General features: G+C 61.0%; 1 protein-coding gene across 10 annotated transcripts in view; it reads right to left on the reverse strand.

The window, feature by feature from the left end:
* The window catches only part of CCDC187 (coiled-coil domain containing 187), a 52,839-nt gene that overhangs the window by 24,549 nt on the left and 4,857 nt on the right, over positions 1-23,433 (reverse strand). For 7 of the 10 annotated variants that reach the window (XM_059891884.1, XM_059891883.1, XM_059891881.1 and 4 more), the window contains exons 1-9: positions 21,300-22,266; positions 20,210-20,715; positions 19,347-19,439; positions 16,183-16,278; positions 9,677-10,839; positions 9,382-9,476; positions 5,269-5,831; positions 4,861-4,948; positions 445-557 (exon numbers count right to left, since the gene is read on the reverse strand). In XM_059891884.1, coding sequence (XP_059747867.1) covers positions 445-557; positions 4,861-4,948; positions 5,269-5,831; positions 9,382-9,476; positions 9,677-10,839; positions 16,183-16,278; positions 19,347-19,439; positions 20,210-20,715; positions 21,300-21,490 — 2,908 coding nt within the window. In that variant the 5' untranslated portion in view covers positions 21,491-22,266. Of the gene's footprint in view, positions 1-444; positions 558-4,860; positions 4,949-5,268; positions 5,832-9,381; positions 9,477-9,676; positions 10,840-16,182; positions 16,279-19,346; positions 19,440-20,209; positions 20,716-21,299; positions 22,267-22,293; positions 22,590-23,433 lie in introns of those variants that run through there. The other 3 variants (XM_024999633.2, XM_059891886.1, XM_059891887.1) reach the window with 3 other exon arrangements.

Raw genomic sequence — 23,433 nt, forward strand, 5'->3', positions numbered from 1 at the left:
TCATGCCCTACTCTGCACGCTGCCAGGACGAAGGCCTGAACCCAGGAGGGTACCTGGCGGGCGCCCCACCCCCACAGCCCCAGCTGTGCACCAGCTGCAGGGTTCTGGGCAACTCTCAGCTGTAACCAGAAACAAAAACCCTCTGGTGGCAGAAGAGAAGGCAGAAGGCTGGGCCCCAGGAGCAGAGCTGTGGATGAAGCAAGCCTTCAACCCTCATGAGGGCAAGGGTCAAGTCAGGACAGAGGTGTGGCAGGAGCACAGAGCAAGCGGCCGCCCCGAAAGCCTCCAGAAAGCTTTAATACCGACGCGTGGGTATGCTCCACATAAGGAAGGACCTCTACACCCAGAGCCTCGCCGAGCATCAGGCAGTGGAGGGGGTCCCCAGAGGACCTCCCTGGCCACCTGACCAGCCAGCCCAGGGCCTATCCACAGGCTCACCCTTACCACAGCTCCGGAGGGTCCAGGGCGCGACCAAGCCTGCCCCTCTGGCCGAGTGCGTCTCTTCCAGCCGCAGGGAGCCGCCGCGGGGGTCCGGCGTGGCCGGCACCCCGAGTGAGCTGGAGATACACAAACACCCGTGTGAGCAGTGAACACCCTCGAGGCAGGAGACAGCTGGGGGCTGGGGGAGGGCCAGGAGGCTGGGCTCCTGCAGGCCCAGCGTCCAGGGAGACCTAAGGCCCAAAGAGGGGCTGGGGCTGGGACCGGAGGCCCAGGGGGTGGCTGCCCCCGCAGGATCCCCTGGCTCAGCAGGGCCTGATCTGTGAGCAGTGACTTGGGGCTCAGTGCTCGCTCCTGCGGGGGGATCAGCTCCTGGCAGGAGCGCCTGGCATCCACGGTTACTGTCCAGGGCTGGGGCCCGTGTCTGAATGTCCTTTGCCCAAAAGCCCTCGCCTGTCTTCGGTCTGCTCGCTCAAAGTGCCTGCTCTGGGGTGACAGGCACAGTCCTTCATCTGCTTCATGACGGGCATGTCCTTCATCTTCGCCCCACTGGCCATCAGCTAGGGGGCACTGTCCGCCAGGCCCACGGGGAGCAGGGCCCACAGCTGAGCTCTAACTCCACCACCGTCTTCTTGCGCCCTGCACTGCCGCCCTGGTCGGAGAGGGACCTCAGCCGGCCGGGCGACCAAGAAGGCTGGAGTCAAACTGGTCTGGTTGGAGTCAGAGACCTGCCCTCCATCAGGGCGAGCTGCCTGGCACGTCTGCCCACGGGAAGAGGAGGAAGGCGTGGCCTGGGCCCCTCCTGAGAGGGTAGCAGCCCAGGTGGGGCGGGTGAGCCGCTGAGCACAGGTGGGCGGCAGCTTCCCCGGGTTAGGGGCCTGCGGCTCAGACGCGTGTGCTGGGCTCGGACATGTGGTGCTGACAGCCCGCCTCACTTCACGTCTCATCAGTGTATGTGCCTCTCTCTCCTGCAACCCAACCCACGACCCGCTCGAGTGACTAAAGACACGGCCACGCCTGTGGGCCATGGAGACGCGGCCTCCTCCAGCCCCGCCGGGTCCACAGTCACAGGTGTTTGTGGAGCATCTGCCATGCTTAGCCCCTGACCCCGCAGGGGACGTGGCATAAGAAGACTGTTCCACAAGAGGCGGCAGGCCTGGGACTGAGACGAGAGACGCTGCGAAGGCGAGGGGCTGGCCCAGGGGCTGATCCCGGGACGGCCCCAGCGGTGCTGGGGCGGGAGTACTGACCGCGGGCTCCGACGGTCAGGGGAGGAGGATTCCTAGAGGGAGTGGCGACAGGGGCTGCTCCAGGAATGTGTGGGCATGGAGGCATGGGGGGCAAGGTGGCTGCAGGGTCTTTTCCAGACTCTCTTGCTCCCTCCTTCCCAACCCAGTACCTGGGGGGTGCAGTAACCCCCACCTGGGATCAGCAAAGGGCAGGACGGAGCCGTGTCCTCCAAGGCCATCAGTCCCCAAGCCAGTCGCCCTCCATTATCTACATCACGTGTTGCAGAATTTCCCGCGGAGAGACAGACCATCAGTGTTCAGGCTCTGTGGGCCCCCGGGTCTCTGTCTCCACGGAAACCACTCAGCTCTGCCTTTGTGGCAGGAAAGTAGCCACGCTCGCTGTGTAAATATGATGAGTGTGGCTGCGCGTCAATAAAACTTTATTTACAAAGACTGTTGGTGGGTCCTGGGGGCTGTGGCTTGCTGACCACAGGTCTAGCTTTTTTTCTAGGGCAGTGGTTCTCACCAGAATCACCTGATCATGGGGCCCACCCCCAGCATATCAGACTCAGGAGGGCCGGGATGGGAGGGAAGACGCTGCATTTTCTAACGAGCTCCCGAGGAACAATTTGAGAACCACTGGCCAGGGAGGAGGTGTAGCGGAAAAACCACGGGCTCTGGAGTCCAAGCCCTGGGTCTGAACCTCGGTTTGTCCTCCCCCTAAGCAGGTCACTGCTCCTCCGCCAGCCTCAGCTTCCCCATCTGTAAAATAGGGATGAGCACACACCCCTCAGGGTGCTGAAAGAAGTGCCTGAGGTTCAGGGAGGCCTGTGGGGTGACGGCGGGCACACAGCTGGGCCACACTCTCTCCCATCCTTCCTTCCAGACGGGCTGGGGGTGGACCGGTGGGCATCAGGGGCCCCCGCTCCGTTGGGGGTTGAGGGGCAGGACGGGAAGCCCTAGTGTCCCCACCACCTGATGCTGGTAGCAAGCTCTGTCCCCACCCAGCCACTGAGCACTGCGGTCCCAGCAGGGAAAGGACTTGGTGGAGGAGATCCACCCCGACTCAGGAACAGGCCTGAGAGGCGGCAGGATGGGCCAGGCCCTGGGGAGCGGAGCTGTGCCCTACAGCCTAGGACTCACAGGGCACCGACGGAGGTGTGCAGAGGCACGGCTGCAAAGCAGCCCCCGGGGAGCGGTGAGTGGCTAGTTTAGAAGGCAGGGCTGGGCCAGGGGCCTTTGAGGAGGCCCCGATCCTGGGCTCCAAGGGCGCTGGGCCGTCCAGGGCATGGCTCTGAACGACTTCCACCTCTGTGGTCTCTCCCTGCCTGGGCAGGCTGCAGGAGGTGGTGGGGAGGGGGCACCGTGCGCCTGGTGGGAAGGCTCTATGACTTGGGGGGTGCCACGTGCCCAGGCTCCCCGGCTCTGAGACCTTTGATGAGCCCACAGGACCTTGCTGGCCATCTAGCAGCGGGGACGTACAGATGTAGGCTGTCCACCTTGGAGCCTCCCATCCCCCCTCCCCTTCTCAAGGTCTAGACAGGAGCAGGAGGGAAGGGCAGGGGCTGAAGGCGGCCAAGTCTGGCCCAATGCTGACCCCTACTGGTGGCCACAATTCCATTCCAGCTTCCCAGGGGGCGCTAGTGGCAAGGAACCCGCCTGCCAACGCAGGAGACATAGGAGACCTGGGTTTGATCCTGGGTCGGGAAGACCCTCTGGAGGAGGGCACGGCAGCCCAACTCCAGTGCTCTTGCCTGGAGAATCCCACGGACAGAGGAGCCCGGCGGGCTACAGCCCACGGGGTCGCAAAGAGTTGGACACGACTGAGCACACGCACAAAGTCACAACCTGACTGAGGCTGGGCCGGGGAGGGGAGGGGAGAGGCAGCACTGGGGGAATCGGGTGCTACGGGCAGCCTCCACCTCCTAGGGAGGACGCAGGCTGGGGGTGGCGTGTGCTTTCAGCACAGGCCTGGGATCTGCGCTGACCACCCCCCGCCCCGTGCGAGGGCCTCCCCCGCCCCACTTGGATTCCTGGCTCTCTGACCATGGCCACAGTCTCCACCCTCCACTGTCCTCTCTGTTCACGAGCACTGCACTCCCAGGCTGCCCCCTGAAGCCCCAAACCGGGCACCGAGCCCAGGACATGCCTGGCGAAGCGGGTGGTGAGGATCCCTCCCCGTGTCTCTGGCCAGCCCTCTGGGAACCCCCCCACCACTGGCCTGACCCCCTCTGGAACCCCCTCTCCCCCTTGGCTCTGAGCCGTGGAGCCTGAAGTCACAGAGGACCTGTGGCCGCACGAGGTGAGGAGGCATCCTGCGAGGGGCTGCCCGGTGGGGCGGGAGGGGGATGGCTGCCCCAGGACAGAGGGGCGGGGCCAGGGTGTCTGAGACCCTCCTGGGGCAGCACTGGGAAGGCGGCCAGTGGGGCTGGGGGTCAGGAGGGCACTGCTGGCCGGGGAGGAGGGCTGATCAGGGACCCACGCCTGCGGGAACTGCCAGGCAGTGGGGCTGAAGGAATGGTTCTTGGGGTGGGAGTGGGCAGTCCTTCCAGGAGGAGAGGGGCACAGCTGCTCAGTGAAGTCCAGGGGCCGACAAGGGCCCCAGGGCTGAAGGCACTGGGCAGCGACACTGGCTGCTGGGGGGAGCGATGAGCTGGGGGACAGAGAGGCCAGGGGTGGCCACAGCCACACGGCCGGGGGGCCTGGTTGTGAGGCTGGGCCCAGCAGAGCGTCCCCGGGACGGTGACTGCTAAGGTGGCCTCATGGGCCTGGGCTGGGCTGGCCGGGTGGACAGCGGGGCTGCTGAGGGCCCCCGGTGCCCCTGCCCCCGGCCGGTCATCCGTCCGTAACCACTGATGAAAAGGGACCCACGTGAAGTGGCCCCAGAGAAGGTCAGGGCTGGAGACAGGCCTGTTCAAGGGCTTGTAGGCAGGTGATCCTGAGGATCTGACACTGGCAAGAGACCTAGATGGAGGGCCCCCTGCCTCCACACGCCCCGCACACGACCGGCCTGCCAACCACCCGGGAACGCCTGGGCGACTGGGGGCCCACGTGGCCCACTGCGCACAGCCCAGCCAGAGGCGTCCGAGGCCCGCGTCTCCCCCGGGACAGGCCAGGAGCTGTGTCACCCTGCCCGCCCGGCTGCGTCCACCCCAGGGGCACAAGGGCGTTTGAGGGCAGCGCCCAGCCTTACCTCCCTGCGAAGGGGCTGAGGGCCTGGAAAGAAGCCACGTTTCTTGCCAGCCTCCCGTCCAGCTCGGAGCGTCCATCGTCCATGAAACCTTTCGAGAGAGAAGCACCGGGACTTCACTTCCTACAGGCTGGCAGGGTGGGGAGGGGCTGCCGCTTTGCAGGGAGTGAGATGGTCCCCCCACATCCCCACGGCAGGAGGCACAGGGGTCCTGCGTTCTCGCCCCTCTGCAGAGCCGGGGTGGGGAGGGGGCAGGACATCAACCTCAGGACTGGGGCCCACCCCTCCCCCTCCAGAGGCAAGGGGGCAACAGCAGGCACAGAGGGACAATTGCTGGGGAGGGGAAGAGACCCGGGGCAAGGAGAAAGTGGGGGTCCCCTGGCTGCCGGCAGGGCCTGGGGGTAGCCCTACCTATGGGCTCGCTGACGTGGCGGGCCCTGGGGCTCGCACTCTGCAGCCGCTCCCAGCCAGGGCTCCAGCGCACCGTTTCCGTGTCCAGGAAGCCAGGGGTGCAGAGAAGCGGCCTGGCCTGCAGCCCTGCCCAGTCCCCAGGCACCCCTTGGCCCACATTGGGCACGAGGGCTCCGGGGCAGGCCGGCGTGCTGGAGCTGGAGGGCAGCAGGCCTGGGCCAGGCCCCACCAGTGCGTCCATTGCCTCGGAGCGGCGCAGCTTGTCCGTCAGGACATCGATCCGCTGCTTCAGGATGTTGGCCATGGTCTCCAGGGCCTGCAGCCGGGCCTGCTTGTACCGGAAGTGCAGGGGGCCCGGCATGCCCAGGCGCTCCGACTCCTCAGGGTCCAGGTAAATGCAGAGACCCGGGCTCTGGCAGTTCGTACTCAGGTCCTGGAACTTCAGGGGCCCCAGGGAGGAGCTGGCTGGCATCAGCAAGGGTGTGCCCTCCCAGCCATCCTGGGGGCCTCCCACCTCCAGAGTCTTGGTGGGGTTCAAGGCTCTGTTCAAACACAGGCAGAAGCTGCAGGGAGAGAAGGGACAGGGGTCAGCCTGGGGGGGGGGTGATCATTTCCATGTGCGTGGGAGACACACGTGTGCAGGGATGCATGTGGAAGCAGCTTCCGGGCCAGGCTCAGTGTCTATTCACTTCATCCATTTGTGACCGTGGTGATCACGACGGACCGCGCACACCTATTAGAAGGAAGGAGCCCGGCTGGCAGTGATTTCTTGGATATGACCCCAGAAGCACTGGTAACAAGACAACAGATAGGCAACTCGGGCTACTTCAGAATTAAAAACATGTATGTGTCAAAAGACCCAATCAACAGAATGAAAACACAGCCTTCTCGACTTCCTACTTTTGCATTCCAATCTCTGATGAAAAGGACATCGTTTTATAGTGTTAGTTCTAGAAGGTCTTGTAGGTCTTCATAGAACCAGTCAACTTCAGCTTCTTCGACATCAGCGGTTGGGGCATAGACTTGGATGACTGTGACATCGAATGGTTTGCCTTGGAAACGAACCAAGATCTTTCTGTTGTTGCTGAGGTTGCCTCCAAGTGCTGCATTTCAGACTCTAATTGACTATGAGGGCTACTCCATTTCTCCTAGGAGATTCTTGCCCACAGTGGTAGATGTAATGGTCATCTGAATTAAATTCTCCCATTCCTGTCCATTTTAGTTCACTAATGCCTAGGATTTTGATATTCGCTCTTGCCATCTCCTGCTTGACCACGTCCAATTTACCTTGATCTGTGGACCTAACATTCCAGATTCCTATGCAATATGGTTCTTTACAGCATCTGACTTTTTACCTTCACCAACCAGACACATCCACAGCAGAGCGTTGTTTCTGCTTTGGCCCAGCCACTTCATTCTTCCTGGAGCTGTTAGTAATTGCCCTCTGCCTTTTCCCAGTAGCACATTGGATACCTTCTGACCCAAGGGAGCTCGTCCTCTGGTGTCCTATCTTTTTGCCTTTTCATTCTGTCCATGGTGTTCTCGAGGCAAGAACACTGGACTGGCTTGCCATTCCCTTCTCCAGTGAACCACGTTTTGTCAGAACTCTTCAGTATGACCTGTCCATCCAGGTGGCTCTGCACAGCGTGGCTCATAGCTTCACTGAGTTTTGCAAGCCTCTTCACCGTGACAAGGCTGTGGTCCATGAAGGGGATGTTATGTGTATTTTAAGTGAAATGTTTGTAAATGAAAAAAAAGGACACAGCAAAGCAAGATGAAGGACCTAGAGCCGCCCCACCCACGGAGATGGACATCCCTCAGCATCGTGTCCAGCTGAAGGAGCCGCGCAGCGAGGACCCCTGCAGCCTGTCCGGTGGGGGCTGCCCGAGGGGCAGCAGGCGACACGCACGCTCAGTGTGCATGTTCACTTTGCACCTGTGTCCTCGTCTGGGTGTGACCAGACACCAACCCTGAGAAGTTAAAAAGAGATGCAGACCCCGGGCTGCCCTGTGGACCCTGAATCTGGGGATGTGGCTCAGGGACGTGCACTTTTAAAACAAATGAAGCAAAAGGGAGCCAGAGAGAGAAACTTCCAGGAGCCAGGGGTCAGGGGAGGGTGTCCAATCCACTGAGGTGAGCGGCTGCAAAGAGGGGTGGGTGCTGAGCTCCAAGGGGTTCAGCCCAAAGCCCCCTCCCAGAACGCTGGCTGCCAAAGGCACACCCAGGACACAGGTTCAGAGTGAGCCCAGGGCAGGCAGCTCCTGGTGGGGCAGTGCCTTGCGGGGACCCCTGTCCTCAGCCCGTCTGGGTCCGCTCCTCCCCCCCGGCCACAAGTGGATGACACTCCTGGAACCCGGCTGTGAGCTCCTCGTCATATTGCCCTACCCTTGTCACCAGGCAGGTGGCCAGTAAGTGGCTGGCCCTGGCCGGAAGCCCCCAGGGCACTGCCCACAGCCCTTCGCCGTGGGGACGAGCACTGGGAAGGGCAGCCTCCGGGGAGCCTGGACGCTCAGTCCCCCAGAAAGGTGGCGGGAGGGCTCCCACCCTGCACTTCAATGCTGCCGGGGGAAGCGCCGCCTGCACAGCTGCCGCCAAGAAAGGAAAGCACATTGCAGCGAAAGCCAAGAGAAAGTGTCAGCGAGGGGGCAGCATAGGAAGGTGTGGCGGGGACGGGAGACACGGTTTCTCCTGCGCTGCTCGGGGGGATGCACAATGGTGTGGTCACAGCCAATACAGCCCAGCAGTGCCTCCGTGAGTGAGACACAGAGGTACCACGTGACCGGACAACTCTCCTCCTGGGTGCATGCACAAGAGAGCTGAAAACAGGTGCTTAGATGTTTCAATCAGAGCGGCCGAAAGAGGGAAACAGCCCACAAGTCCATGAGCTGACTACGGGTGTGCAAAATGTGGGGGATGCCCCAGTGGAATATTACTCAGCCATAAAAAGGAAGGAAGTCCTGACGCAGGCTGCAACATGGATGAACCTGGAAAACACGCTCAGAGGAGGGAGTCAGGCACAGAGGCCCTGTGCTGTCTCAACTGATGTGAGACACCAGAGGAGGTGAATCCAGCCAGCCAGAATGGCCATCATAAAAAAATCCACCGACAACAAATGCTGGAGAGGGTGTGGAGAGAAGGGAACCCTCCTCCACTGTTGGTGGGAATGTAAATCGGTACAACCACTACAGAGTCCAGTATGGAGGTTCCTCAAAAACCTAAAAACAGAGCTACCATATGACCCTATGTCCTGGGCATAGCATAGTCCTGGGCAACCCTAGTCCTGGACATTTATCTGGAAAAAAAAAACGTGATCCAAAAGGATACATGCAACCCAGTGTTCATTGCAGCTGAGACACGGAAGCAACCTAGGTGTCCATCGACAGAGGAATGGATAAAGAAGATGTGGTAGGTATATGCGATGGAATGTTACTCGGCCATGAAACAATAAGATAATGCCGCCTGCAGCAACAGGGATAGACGTAGAGATTGTCACACTGAGTGAAGTCAGTCAGACAGAGAAGGAGAAATATCGTGTGACATCCCTCATATGAGGAATCTAAAAAGAAATGACACAAAGGAACTTACTTACAAAACAGAAAGAGACGCACAGACTCAGAAAATGAACTTACAGTTGCCCGGAGGAAAGATGAGGGGAAGGGATAGTTAGGGAGCTCGGGATGGACATGTACATGCTGCTGTATTTAAAATGGATAACCAACAAGGACCTCCTGTACGGTACATGGGGGAAAAAAAGAAAGAACAGGTGAATCCATAAGGATGAACAGCAGATTGGGGCTCAGGGGAGGAATGGAGGGGCCTCGGGGCTCAGGGGAGGAGTGGAGGGGTGCCTGAGAATGGGAACTGAGTTTCCTTTTGGGTGATGAAATGTTTTGGGACTAGACAGAGGTGGTGGTTGGTTTCACAATATTGTGAATGTGCTAAGGGCCCCTGAATAGCTCAGCTTATAAACGTTAACTTTACATAACAGCAATCTCACCTCAGTGGAAACCAACGCAGCCCTGATCACAGGCTCTGTGCAGCTCTGGACAGAGCAAGCCAACCCCTGCCCAGGAGAGCCCCCCAGGAAGCCCAGCCCCGGCCCCTCACACCCACCTGCCCGGGGCCTCCTGGTCCCCCAGTACCATACCGGAAGTCACCTTGCTCCACTGCAGCACCGGCGCCCCCGGCCCGGCGGCGGCTTCCAGATCCTAAAGCAAAGAGGGATGCTGTCAGCCCCAGCCCAGCCACAAGACCCCAGACCCTGTCTCAGCCTCGGAGCTGGCCCCGGCCTCCGCGGGAATCACAGGCTGGTCCCTTCTAGGGGGAGGGCGGGCAGAGACAGAGGCAATGGGGTCCCCGCAAAGCCCCATGGAGGCCAGGGGAGCCGGGTGTCTGAGCTGCCACATACCCTGGACTGTGCCGCGTGCGGGACGAAGGTCACGATGCCGGGGGTCGTCTGGGAGACCACGGGGACGGCTCTGCCCAGCACGGCCTCCCTCTGCTTCCTGTGGGCGCCCTGCAGCCTCTGGTTTCTGAGCTCCAGCGAGCGCATGGCCGAGGCCTTTTCTTCCAGGGCCTGCCGCCGCCAGGCTGCAGTCTTCTGGCGCATGAACTCACGCAGGGACTCGGAGCCGTGGAGGGGGCCCAGGGCCCCCCGGGGCTTGGGGCAAGGCCGAGGTGGCCGCACCTCATTCTCCTTCTCAGGCGCGTTCCGAAGGGCACCCTGGCTGGGCCTCGGCCAGGCGAGCTTGGCCCCTGAGGGGGTCCGCAGGGGACCCCTGCCCTGATACAGGGGGCTGGGCCCCTGTGTGAAGGAGGTGCTCCAGGGCCGCCAGGTGGGTTGGCTCGGCCTTTCCAGAGGGCTCCATGGCCTCGGGGCGGGGTCTGCCGGGTCTTCACAAGCAGTCCAGGCCCTCTGTGGACCCCAGGCCTGCCCGGCCGAGGCGCTCCAGGACCGCTGCAGGAAGGGGACCCACCTTTCGGGGGGGCTCCCAGGCCTCTGCAAGGAGGGGTCTCGTCCTTGGAAAGCCCAGGTCTTTGGTGGGCAGGAGGCCTGCCTGGCCGAGGCGCTCCAGGGCCGCTGCGGGAAGGAGTTCGGCCCTTCGGTGGGGCTCACGCATCTCTGGAAGGAGGTGTCCCGTCCTGGGGCCACCCAGGTCCTGTGTGGATAGGACTCCCACCCGGCCACAGGGCTCCAGCGCTGTGCAGCAGGGAGGCTCCCAGCCCTCTCAGAGGTGGGCAGCCTGTCCGTCGGGGCCCCAGGGCTCTTCCAGAAGGCACCCCTGACGTCTGGGGGTTTCCAGGGGCCTGGCCGCCTCCTCCCTGCCAGGCCATGCAGCTCCAGTCCTCGGCTCGTGTGGCGAGTCCGGGCCAGCTCCAGCCCGGCCTGGATTTGCTGGCGGAGGTCTCGAAGGACGGCCATAGCAGCCTGGACGTTCACGGGTGGATCGCGGGAAGCCAGGGTGGGCACGTTGTCCGAGGGCATCTGCAGGTCACTGTGGACAGAGGCTGGACTTGGCGTCTGGGGGTGGACAGGGGAGCTCTCAGTGGCTCCAACCTTCTTCCCGTGATCTGCAAAGACAGGCAGTCGCGGGGTTGCCAGGAGGCGCAGAGCCCCCCTAGAGACCCCCCATCTTGGCTCTGCTCTCAACATCCACTCGCAGGAGCCCTCTGGGGGCAGATGCCACGTCTGGGTGACTCACAGCTGTGCCCAGGCGTCTGGCACAGAGCCACCCTCTCTGAACATGTCGAAAACTGAGTATGTGTGTCGGGGGGTGCGGGTGACAGACGTCTGCTGGGAGCCACTGTGGCTGTAGGCCTGCATTCTCTAAGTCAGGACAGCCTGGTGGTCATGCCCTGCCTTCCAGGAGCAGAAATTTGCTTCTCAGGGACAGAAACCCTCTTTTTGTTTTGTTTTAAATGCAGCGAGTCCCGGAAGCCCCTGTATGCTGGTGGGTTTGGTGGGAGTCTGACAGGTCTCCGGGGGAATGGGTGCCACACCTGCACCCCAATGCCATTGCCGCCTGGGCGTCTCTACCCCGGCGCCCACCCCCAAGATGCCACACGGAGCGGAGCAGAGTCCAGGCGGAGGCACGAGGTACCTAATTCTGCGACGGGGGCCTGGTCTCTCGAGGGGATCTTGCTCTGGAGCCTGGGGAGGGCGGGCGGGGGCCCCAGCACACCCTCACCAGGGCTTGTCCTTTCCTCCAGGCATGAACACCCACCAACTCAGAATCTTAAAGAGAAAACACATATACAGCCAAGTGCCCGGGGCCCTCCGCGTGCCGGCCCAGAGGGGAAGGCTGGCAGCTCCTCACAGAGCCAGGAGACCAGGTCACACGCTCCTGGAGGGGACAGGGTGAAAACACTTGGGTCCAGGCCACTCTGGCGCGGGGCCACACCCCAGCCATTAGCCAGCATCCTGGGCAAAGTTGAGTCTCAGGATGACCTGGACGTGTGACCCGATTTCTCTGGCCCTCAGGGGTAATAAAACGTACTCCCTATGGATTTCTCTGTAAAACACAGAACGCAGGCCCTCGAGCACCGCACGCGCTCTGTAAAGGCTGGTCAGAAGCAAAGACAATCGCTCGCACACCCAGAGCTCGCAGGGCAGGGGCGGCACTGTCGGTAATCACTTGCCCTGAACCAGAGGAAACTAATTTGTTTTTAATCTGGTGAGAGCGGGGATCAGGGTGGGAATCAAGGAAGCTGTTGCCGAGAAAAGGGGAAATAGAAGGCTGAACTTCTCTTTCCTTTCCTGAGAACAAAGAAGATGAAGAGAACAGTGAGCAGGCGTGATCACTCCGCGTTCTCAGCTGTCCCTAGCCTGTAGTCTGTAACCGAGGTTGCTTTTCTGCCCTCTGACTCCGCAGGAGCTCGTTCTGAACCTACTATCCTACAGTGTGAGTCGCTCAGTCGTGTCTGACTCTGTGACCCCATGGACTGTAGCCCACGGGGCTCCTCTGTCCACAGGATTCCCCAGGCAAAAATACTGGAGGGAGTTGCCATTCCCTTCTCCAGGGGATCTTCCTGACCCAGGGATGGAACCCAGGTCCCTTGCGCAGAAGGCAGATTCTTTCCTGTCTGAGCCACCAGGGAAGCCCTACTATCCTTTAACGCTGTGCTGATCACCTCCTGTTCCTGGTGCTCCCCTTTACAGCACTCTTTTGCAGACCACCTCTCGGAGGTCTCTTTTTGCATTACAGGAAGGAGGTCACAGTACGACACACGAAGGACAAAGGGCCCAGCCACTGGGCTACTGACACCAGCCTGTGACGGGTCTTGAAACAGTGCAAGAGGAACAGGAAGAAGAATACAGGATCCTCACGTCTCTGTTCCGTAGCACTGACCCCTGACTGTGAGCCCTCCTCTATGCGATCCCCAGATTCCTCATGGAAGTGGGGCACAGTTCTCGAGGCGCAGACCTACTGTGTTCCCCGCCTCCTCCCACGGAGGATTAAAGCCACCCTTCCATTTCCTCCAAACAAACTGGCTCCATCTGTTTCTATTTGGCTTTTTTATTCGCCCTCCCCAGCCCAGGCTTTGTTGGGCAGAGAAAGCTAAGATCTTGGTGGCAGCAAAGCCACCCAGGGCGGCAGGATGAGGGGCCCGGACAGTGTGTGGAAACAGACAGCTGCCACATCCCAAACATAAACACTTTCTTTAATAAATGCCATCACGTCATAAACATCATTTATCAAGGTTTTACTTCGTAATCCCAAATCACCCTCACCAAATGCCATTAGCAGCCCCACCATCATCACAAACCCAACCATAAGGGCCCTGGCAGAGGCAGAGGCAGAAGCAGTGGCTGACCTTGAGCACTCACGCACACGCTCACACACGCTCACACACACACACACACACACACACACACACACACACACACACGGCAGGGAGCCAGCCCAGGCAGCGCCCCAGGAAAACAAAACTACCCAGACCAAGACTTGTCCTGGGGGCATTTCTGCTCGAAGAGGGCGCCTCACCGCAGAGATCACCCACCTAGCACACCCTGCTCCCTAGACTCGGCGCCCTCCCCAGCCCAGACTGAGATTTGGGACACAGGCCTGAGCACTGAGCTCCCTGAAAGGGAAGGGCGACGCAGACCACGCCCCCAGAGGCCACGCCTCCTAGAGGCCAAGCCCCAGGAAGGAGCGAGGCCGTGACCACGCCCTCTGCAAAGCCACGCCCTTGGAAGAGTCCTCCAAGACACGCCCCCCTCTGCGACCACGCCCTCCGCCCCAGGCTCCTGGGGTAGCGGAGGCGGAGAGCGCTGGTGTCCTGAGTCCCAGGAAAGGGAAAGTGTTAGTCTCTCAGCCCTGTCTGACTCTCAGCGACCCCATGGACTATAACCCGCCAGGCTCCTCTGTCCCTGGGATTCTCCAGGCCAGAATACTGGAATGAGAAGTCATTCCCTTCTCCAGGGGATCTTCCCGACCAGGGATCGGGCCCACCTGCATTGGCAGGTGGGTTCTTTACCAACATCACCACCTGAGAAGCCCCTGTCCAACCAGTGAAAACGTGAGAGTCACTCAGTTGTGTCCAACTCTTTGTGACCCCATGGACTAGACAGTCCATGGAATTCTCCAGGCCAGAATACTGGAGTGGGTAGCCTATCTCTTCTCCAGGGGATCTTCCCGATCCAGGGATCGAACCCAGGTCTCCTGCATTGCAGGCAGATTCTTTACCAGCTGAGCCATAAGACATGGATTTAAATCCCCGCTCCTCCATTCTCCAGCCACAGGCCTTGAGCAAGTGACCACTTGCCTGTGCCTCAATTTCCCCATCTGTACGCATCTCTCCACAAGGATGAAAAAGAGAAGCAGTCACCCCCACTGCAGAAGTTTCCCAGAAAGGTCAGGCTTCTGCTGACCAGGGCTGAGCCCGGGACTGCCCACCTGCCTGCCGCGTTTGACCTATGAGGGGGACCTGGGGGGTGGGCTCCCCAGCGAGGGTCCTGCATCCTGAATCCCAAAGCTGTTGCTCTGCACGAAAAAGGCCACACTCACTGGGTGGGGCCCTGAGCAGGGACCACGCTGGGTGAGGAGGGGGCCGCAGGCCCCTCTGAGCACCCCCACCCGCAGGCCCCGACATCACTGGCTTCCCCATTAGCCGGCCAGAGGGGTCCAGGTCAATAAATGGGCCCTGGTGGGCACGTTTTTCCTTCCGCAGAGCCGTTTAATGGCAATTAATTTTTTTACGAGAGGATTTTTAATCTGTGGAAATGGATGAAGTCCCCAAGTGCCCTGTCAAAGTTCCAGGGCCAACCTAATCTATGATAAAAAATGCAAAGTAAGGTGCTATAATCTGAAATTAAATATCGGGCTTCATTTTCCCTCAGCCCGGATGGATGAATATTTTATAACTATTGTGATTTAATTTTTTGTTAACTACAGCAAATTTCTAATTCATCCAATTCCCAAGTCCTGTGGCTCTGACCTCTGAACCCAGACTCATCTCTTCTTAGCCCAGCTGTGACTTCGTCACTGACAGAGACTAATGGTCAGCTCCGGCAGGGCGGCGCGGCGGTCACGGTGATGAATGCAGCCCGTGGCACGCCCTTCTGACCCAGTGTCAGGGAGAAGGCAGGTCATTTTTCAAAGGAGCCATTAAAATAAAACAAACCCCACGGTCCAGGAGCAGGGGGAACATGATGCGGAAAATTGTTATTTTTGTGCTTGCTCGGTGGCCTGTCTCCTGGCACCCCTCACTCTATCCAGTGGAGGTTTCGCCAACGTGCCCCCACATTGCTCTGGGCCCACCTCCATTGAGGCACAGAGGACAGTCACTCAGCCCGCTGGAACTGTGGGTCTGCCCAAGGGCAGAAGAGGCAGGTATCTGAAGACATGGGCAGACCTCACACTGGCACTCCCCTCCAGGACTGCGATATCGTGCCCGGGGGAAACTGAGGCACAGAGATGCTGAAAAACAGTGCCAACACCAGTGTTGCTGACTCTGAGCAAGATCGGGGTCCCCACAGAGCAGACCTCAGCCCCCCAGGGCTCTCCCCACCTGGGGGGGCTCTCAACTGGTGTCCCCAAAGTCTGTGGTGCGGTGGTCCCAGAGCCCAGGCCCTGAGGGTGGGCCTGCAGGTTTCCAGGCGCAGGTCCAAGTGTGCACAGCTGGGCTCTCTCAGGCAGGGAGCACAGGGCCACAGCCAAGCCTGGTTGGCCCGTGTGACCCCAGGCAGGCAGGAAACTGAGCCTCGGTTTCCTCATCTACAAAATGGGAGCAAGCCTGTCTGCCTCCGAGGAGAGCTGTGAGGACTTACATGAGCCGGTGTTGCCTGCGTGCTTGGCACACACGGGAAGAGGGAGCCCAGCCCTGAGCGTGTCACCCCATCCCACCCAGGCTGTTCTGAAGGCAGGCCCAGAAGAAGGCTGCCCGCTCCGCTCCCCATAGCCCACATCCAGCTCATTCACCCCACGAACCGGCCAGCTGGGCAGCTGGGTCTTCGCTGGACACAACCTCAAGACCCACCCTCAGGGGAGACTTCTGAGTTAGGAATTTCTCTGCGACTGAGCGGCCCAGCACCACCACGACCCCTGCACAGAACCCCCAGGCAGCTGACGCATCCTCCCCAAGGGGTTGTGGGAGGTGGGCACTGCCTGGCCTTTCCTCCCACCAGGCACCCCAGGGGGAAGCCGGCCTCCCGGGCTCACTGCCTAGTGTCTACATTCCAAACCAGGCGACAGGGAGACTCATCCCTCAGTCACGCTTCCCGCCGTTGATGGCAGCAAAATGGCCACGGCTTGTCCGGCGATGCCGAGTCACGAGAAAGCAAGCACGTCCATCAGCAGCCAGTGCAGCACCCACTGTCTGGGCTCTGGAAACGAGCCACACGCCCGCCTCCTGAGCCTGGACCCTAACGTTCTGTCCCCAACCCCTGCCGGGCCCTGCGGGGGCCAACCCTACCTGTGTCTTTGGCAGCTCTCCTAGGGGCAGGCGGCTTGGGTGCCTTCTCTGTTTTGCAAGAATTACTTTTCATCCTTTTGGTTTTCTCCTGTGCAGCTTCACCGAGAGGAGGAGAAGGAGGCAAGGGAGAGAAGGTTGAGTATCGACACAGCACACGATCAGCCTGCTCTCCAGCCCCTGACTGTCCCAGCATGCCGCCCCCTGCCCCCCGGGGAAATCCCCTGCAGGGCTGGGCTCGCCTCACCCTCCCTCACAGCCCTGACCGTGCACCAGCCCCCAGAGCCCCTGAGCACAGCCCCTGGCATGCGAGCTGGCCCACAGCACTTGTGTTTGTTGAGTGAATAAATGACTGGATAGGCCCACAAGCAAAGCTGTGGCAGGCAGCTAGCCAGATGGGACATCGGCTCGTCGGGGAGAGGTGGTTGTTCAGTCGCTCAGTCGTGTCCAACTCTTTGCGACCCCGTGGACTGCAGCACGCCAGGCCTCCCTGTCCTCCACTATCCCCTGGAGTGTGCTCAAATTCATGTCCATTGAGTCAGTGATGCTATCTAACCATCTCAGTCTCTGCTGCCTCCTTCTCCTTCCCTCAGCATCAGGGTTTTTTCCAGTGAGTCAACTCTTTGCATCAGGTGGCCAAAATATTGGAGCTTCAGCTTCAGCATCAGTCCTTCCAGTGAATATTCAAGGTTGATTTCCTTTAGGATTGATTGGTTTGATCTCCTCACAGTCCAAGAGACTCTTGAGAGTCTTTTCCAGCAACATAATCCGAAAGCATCAATTCTTCGGCACTCAGCCTTCTTTAAGCTCCAACTCTCACATCTGTACATGACTACTGGAAAAACCTTAGCTTTGACTATACGGACCTTTGTTGGAAAAGTGATGTCTCTGCTCTTTAACATGCTGTCTAGGTTTGTCATAGACAAGCCTTCCAAGGAGCAAGCGTCTTTTAATTTCATGACCGCAGTCACCATCTGCAGTGATTTTAGAGCCCAGAAAAATAAAGTCAGCCACTGTTTCCACTGTTTCCCCATCTATTTGCCATGAAGTGATGGGATCGGAAGCCATGATCTTAGTTTCCTGAACGTTCAGGGAAAGCAGTGTGCACCAGACCCAGAGGGGCCTTGGCACGGCGGGGCTGCCCCACCTGGATGGGCAGGGACAGGAGAACCAAGTCCCGCAGCAGGCACAGGGGCCGGCTGCCCAAAGGCCAGTGTTCGGCCTGGCCCCGCTCTGTTTGGCCTCATTCGTCTCTGTACCCTGCTGGGTGGGGCCGGCATCTGGGAAACACCAAACGGCCACCCAGCTGGTGAGCCGTGAGAGCCGGCCCGGCCCAGCCCAGCCCAGCGTGTCCCCAGGAGGCCTGGGGAGCATGCCAAGAGAGGAGTCAGGCCCCAGGGATTCCCAGGCCTCTGCAGAGCAGCTGGGTCCTGGCCTTGGCCCGTCCCTCCGGCCTCGACAGGAGCAGCCTTGAGCCCTAGGTTCTCACGAAAGGACAAACCCCGTTGGATTTCACTCATATGAAGTCCCTAGAGGGGTCAAACCCCTGGAAACAAAGTAACTTTGTACATAAACATAGTAAAAATGGTAAACTCAGTGTGTGTGTAGTTGTGTCCGACTCTAAGACTCCACGGACTGTAGCCCGCCAGGCTCCTCTGTCCATGGGATTTCCCAGGCAAGAGTACTGGAGTGGGTTGCCATTTCCTACTCCAGGGGGATCTTCCCAATCTAGTGATCAAATCTTCATCTCTAAACTTTATGTGTATTTTGCCACAATTGAAAAAAAAAAAAGACCAGGCCCTGACCCATGCCCTGCTTCCAGAGGATTCTAAAATGAGGAGGGGCTGGTGACTGATGCCACTGGGCACTGAGCTCCCTGAGAGACCATGGCCGGGTCGTGATTTTAGCCGAGAGGCCCCAGCAGCCTCCGTGTGGGGGGACGGGGACAATGACCTGTGGGATGAGCCAAGGCCATCGAGGTCCTTTATCCCCAAGGGGAGAGACCAGGGAGTTCACGCGGGCCACCGCCACTTCCGGGGAGCCGCCAGGGTCCATGATCAGGCCAGAGCTGGGTCAGAGAGAGGCTCTGCTTCTTGGCTTCACACGGCTGGCACCCCTCACTCTACCTGGGGCTGCACTTGGCTTGCACCTCTGGCTGGGCAGACCGGAAGCGGGTCTGTGGCTGCCAGCCAGAGGATGTAGACTCAAATGTCGACCAACCCTCATCCCACCCTACCCACCACAGCACTGCTAGGATAGGTGACGGAACCCTGAGGGCCTGACTCTTAAAAACCCTGGCCAGAGACCCCCGAAGCCTCGGGCCTCCAGGGCAGCCTGACCTCAGCTCCTGAGCCCTCTCCCCGCCCCTTTCTGGGGTCTCCAGAATCCTGCTGGACTATAGAGACGGCCCCTCCACCCGGTGCCCACCCCACAAACTGAGGAAGCAGTCAATGCCCAGACCTGCCGAGGTCTCCCTGCCCAGAACCTTCCAACTATCCTACGGCGGTGATGCCAAGGTTCCTTAGCCCTGGGAGCAGCTCCAGTCCGCCCCCCACACCCTAACTCAGACTCACCCCAACTCAGACTCACCCCTCCTACCTGCTGAGTGAGCCAGAGTCTACTGGTTCTCTGGGACCTTGGACCCTTCCTCCCCCATCTGGAAGTCTGCCAGCCTAGTGTCGACCCTTCAGCTTCTCCCAGGCTGGGCAAGGTCATCTGTGGGACAGGTTAGCAATGCCTTCTGCCTGCAGAACAGACCGGCAAGCCCAGGAGCTGACGGGAGCTGAACGGCCTCAAGCCCAGACTGTGGCCGGCCTGTGACCATGCTGTGCAGAGCAGCTCAGCCAGCAGATGTTCTTGCCCAGGGCCCCTGTGCTTTGAGCCCCAGCCTGCCCTGCAGAGCCCATCTGGATTCCTTCCCTGGTGACTGGAAAGTGAGCTCTAGAGAATGGTGGGCTGAGAGCAAATCCCTGCTTGGGCCCTTCACAGCTGGGGTCCTCTCTGACCCTCAGTATCCTCCTCGGTGAGGGGAGGTAACAGAGCCAATCCCACAGAGTGAGAGAGAGGCTGCCTGGAGACTGCTGGCTCCATAACCATGCTGCCCACCCCTGGTCTGTGTGTCCAGGGGGGTGGGGGGTGCTGGGATGGCTGGCCACAGGGCCACTCACCTGAGATCTGGTTCAGGGAGACCCTGGAGGCCTCACGCCCCTGGCCAGGGGTTGCCTTCTCTTCAACTCCACTTTCAGTTCCACTCAGGATGCCTGAAGTGAAAGTAAAAGTGAGTCACTCATTTGCATCTGACTCTTTGCCACCCCGTGGACTACGGAGTCCATGTCCAAGGCCTTGGCTTCCCTGGTGGCTTAGCTGGTAAAGAATCCACCTGCAATGCGAAAGACCTGGGTTCAATCCCTGTGTTGGAAAGATCCCCTGGAGGAGGGCATGGCAACCCACTCCAGTATTGTTGCCTGGAGAATTCCTATGGACAGAGGAGCCTGGAGGGCTGCAGTCTATGGGGTCAAAAAGAGTCGGACACGACTGAGCGACTGAGCACAGCGCAGACAGTCTGCCTGAGCCTGGTGCAGCAGGAGAAGGGGCATCGTGAGGACGGTGAGGCCGTGCAGAAGTGTCCAAGGAAAGGTCCTCCTTTGGCCGCCGCTCAAAAGCTCCTGGTTTGAGTGCAGTCTCCCCTCGGGGGCCTCCTGCTGGCCTCCTCCTGTCCATGCCCCTCGCAAACCCTCCAGCCTCCAGGTGCCTGCCCTTGCACCCACCCTCCTTCTTGTTTCCACCAGGCGGTCTCCATGTCCCGGATGAGTCAATGCTTCCTCGTGCTTAAACCCAGCTCACACGCAGCCCCGGGAGGGCTCTGTCTCCACTCAGCTTCCCAGGCTCCGAGACCCTCCAGGGCTGCGGGGCGCACCGCCCCAGCCTCCCAGGGGGCCACCAGCCCAGGCGGGGCCCGGCCTGCATTGGCCCAATCTCATCACTTTCTCCCCTCTTCCTGCCTGTCCCTGGAGAGAGCTGCCCCACTGACCTGGGTAGGCCGGGGCTGGCGGGGGGTTTGACGGCTTTCGGGCCTTCCTCCGGGGCGCTGGTGCGGGGGCTTTGTAGAGGTATGAGGCGCTGGAGGGTGTCGAGGTGCCCAGCGAGGCGCAGCTGGCCTGCCGCTGGGCCTGGGCCCGGATCTTGTCCCTCAGCTGCTCCAGCCGGGGGTTGCTCTCTCTCGGCTGCCGCGGTGGCCTCGGCACCTGGGGGGCCCTCTCGGTCCAAGTCCTGTGGGGAGGGGTACACGACTCGTGGCCCCCCGAGGAGCCGGAGAGGCGGCCCGACGACACGGAGCTGTCCCCATCCTTGGCCTCCTCGTCGGTCAACCACATGGGGACGCTGCAGACTTGCCCCCGGCGGCCAGGCTCCTCAGTGTGGTCAGACCAGGCCGCAGCGGGAGATCCCCACAGGGCGCCGGCCTGCCGGCGGGGCTCAGGCCACTTCACAGCCGCCATGGCGTCATCTTCAGCTGCCAGTGGGCAGAGCCTGTCTTCCCTTGGGGGAGAGAGGCAGACACAACCTGTCAGGCGCAGAGACGTGGAGGTGCTGAGCAACACGTCTCCAGTACCCCGTCCCCACACACTGTCTCCAGGACGCTCCCGCTCCGTTTTCCTGTCTCAGAGTGAGACAGGGATGAAAAGTGAACGTGAAGTTGCTCAGTCGTGTCCGACTCTCTGCGACCCCATGGACTGTGGCCCAGCAGGCTCCTCCGTCTATGGGATTTTCCAGGCAACAGTACTGGAGTGGGTTTCCATTGCCTTCTCCAGGAGATCTTCCCAACCCTTGGATTGAACCCAGGTCTCCCGCATTGTGGGCAGACGCTTTACTGTCTAAGCCACCAGGGGTTCGATCCCTGGAGAAAGGGATGAGGGGCCAATAAAATGCAGCCCCCTCCATGGGTGGCAGTGCAGCGACGCTCTCTCTCGGATCCCAACCACACCCCTTTCGGGTGGGCACCACTGTCAGCCCAATTTACAGACTCAGGGAGATGGCACACAGAAGCACCCTGGCCCGTGACCCCGCTCACCACACCACCTTGGCTCCCCCCAGGGAAGGCGTGGCCACCTCCCTGACGGCACCTCAACATCCGCGAGCTGACACGTGCACCTGAGTCGGCATAAACACGGCCTGGACTTGGCGCTGGCCCTCCGGAACGCCCGTCCCCCTGCGGCCCTGAGGGAGACGGGGCACTGCCTCTGGCTCTCTTTGGGGGGGGCTGGATCACGTCCCCCCGGTAGGCGGGCAGCATCACCATGGCCAAGGCGGCCATGGCAGCAGGGCTGGGAGCGAAGGCGGAGCCAGTGAGCCTCCGTCACCGCCTGCCCTTGGCCCAGATGGTGCTTTCACGGGGCAGCCCTGGGCCCACAGCCTCATGCTCGGCCGCCTGGCGTCCTCCCCAGCTCAAGGTGAGCTGGCCGCTGCCTGGCTCCCGGTGCTGGCCTGTCCCGGTCCCCTGGCCCATGCTGGAAACTCTCAGGACAGTCACGGAAACGGGGTGGGCGCAGTGGGCTGCCAGGCCCTGGACTGGCAAAAGCCTGGGACGGTGGGGCTTCCCAATGCACTGACCCTCAGTGGAGGGTGAGAATTCCGGGTGACCTCATGACAGCATAATAACCCCATGTCATGCAGCAGCAGAGAGCCGGGCCTGCAGCTCTTGCTGGGCCCCCAGGCAGCACGCCCACCCCGGTCCTCCTAGGGCACCGGGGCCAGTGGCTGCCGTACGTGGTGAGCTGGCCTGGGCTGGGGTCAGGCTCGGCCTGGGCCAGAGTGGGGATTATGTGAGGGGCTAGGGCCGGGGGTGGGCAGGGGCAGGCATGGGCTCAGCCGCACACTGGTGTCGGGCTCAAGGCTCAGCTCCGTGTTGGGGTCAGCCTGAGGGTCCGGGCACAGGAGAGGAGCCAGCCCAGGGCAAGTCACCAGCAGCTGGACGAGGGGCTGAGAGGTTCGGCCCTGATACTTCGGCTTCTGGGAACTGGTCCGGGGAAGCGTGCCTGGTATCCCGCTCCCTGGCACAGGCTCAGCACACCCCTTTGACCACAGAAATGGTCGCTGTGAAGGCCTGAGCGTCCCCACCTGGCCACCTCCAGCGGGCTTCCCATCACCTGCTCGACAAGCCCGGCAGGGCAGTGTGGTGGGGAGGACATGGGCTCTGCGGTCTGCTGGCCCTGGGCTCGGCATGGTCCCCCAGGAGGAGAGCTGGTTCAAATCCAGCTCCGCCCTAGCCGGCAGGGTAACCTTGGGCAACCAGGGACCCCACCCCCTCCCCTGGGTATTGTGAGCTCTGGTGAGTTCACCCCTGCAGCAGGGCCCTGCAGAGCGGCCAGCACTCACCAGCGGTCCGTCTGGGAATAGCTCAGGGGCTGTGATATTTATCAATGCTAGTAATAGCCCTGAAGGCACTCCTTCCGGAATGGCCCCTAAGAAAGTGGGGGGGGGAGTCTGCATCAAAAGACCCCAGACCCTGTAATTCCAGGCGGGCATGGAGAATGGAGAGCTGTCCTAGAGGTTCCCTCTAAGGGACTCCCCCTGGGGAGCCAGGGATGCCTGTAGGTGCTGCCGTCTGGGCAGGACGCAGAGCAGGGCTCTGGTCACTGGGACACAGCCCCAGCTTTCGCTGCCAGTCAGAGCGGGAGCGGCCCGGGACGGACCCTGCCTGGTGCCCCACTCTGCCCCGACTCAACCTCCCCGCCGTTGGCACCGGGTTGGGGCAGGTACAGAGCCGCCCGGACCCCAGATCCAGCCTCCGGCCCTGGGGCCCTCAAACACACTGGTGACCCAGAAAGACGGCGCCCCTCTGTGGTCAGGTTCCCCAGTCGGCAGCCCCGTGGGGTCAGCTCTGCCCCTTGCCCCTGGCCCGGAGTCCCGCCCTGCCCAGGCTGGCCCGCTCCACTGGGGACGTCGCCTGGTGAAGCTGAAATACATTCAGGGTGTTTGGGAGTGGCTCGGGCCCTGGGACACTGACCCCGGTCTGCACAGGGCAGCAGGCCCTTCCAGGAGGGCTGCAGGACGCGGCGTGTCATGGCACGGTGCCTGACATGCAGGGGGGGCAGCAGGTCTTAGGACGTGGCTGCAAGTTTGGGTGGCGGGGGGACATCGTCAGGAATGACCATGGTGTCCCCCACACAGCCCTTAGAGTCTGGACAGCTGAGAGGACCCCCAGACAGCTCCATCTCCTTCACTCCCCCCGGCAAATCCCCCTGCGACCTTGGTGAG

Source organism: Bos taurus, chromosome 11 (assembly GCF_002263795.3).
Source record: "Bos taurus isolate L1 Dominette 01449 registration number 42190680 breed Hereford chromosome 11, ARS-UCD2.0, whole genome shotgun sequence".
Classification (NCBI taxonomy): domain Eukaryota; kingdom Metazoa; phylum Chordata; class Mammalia; order Artiodactyla; family Bovidae; genus Bos; species Bos taurus.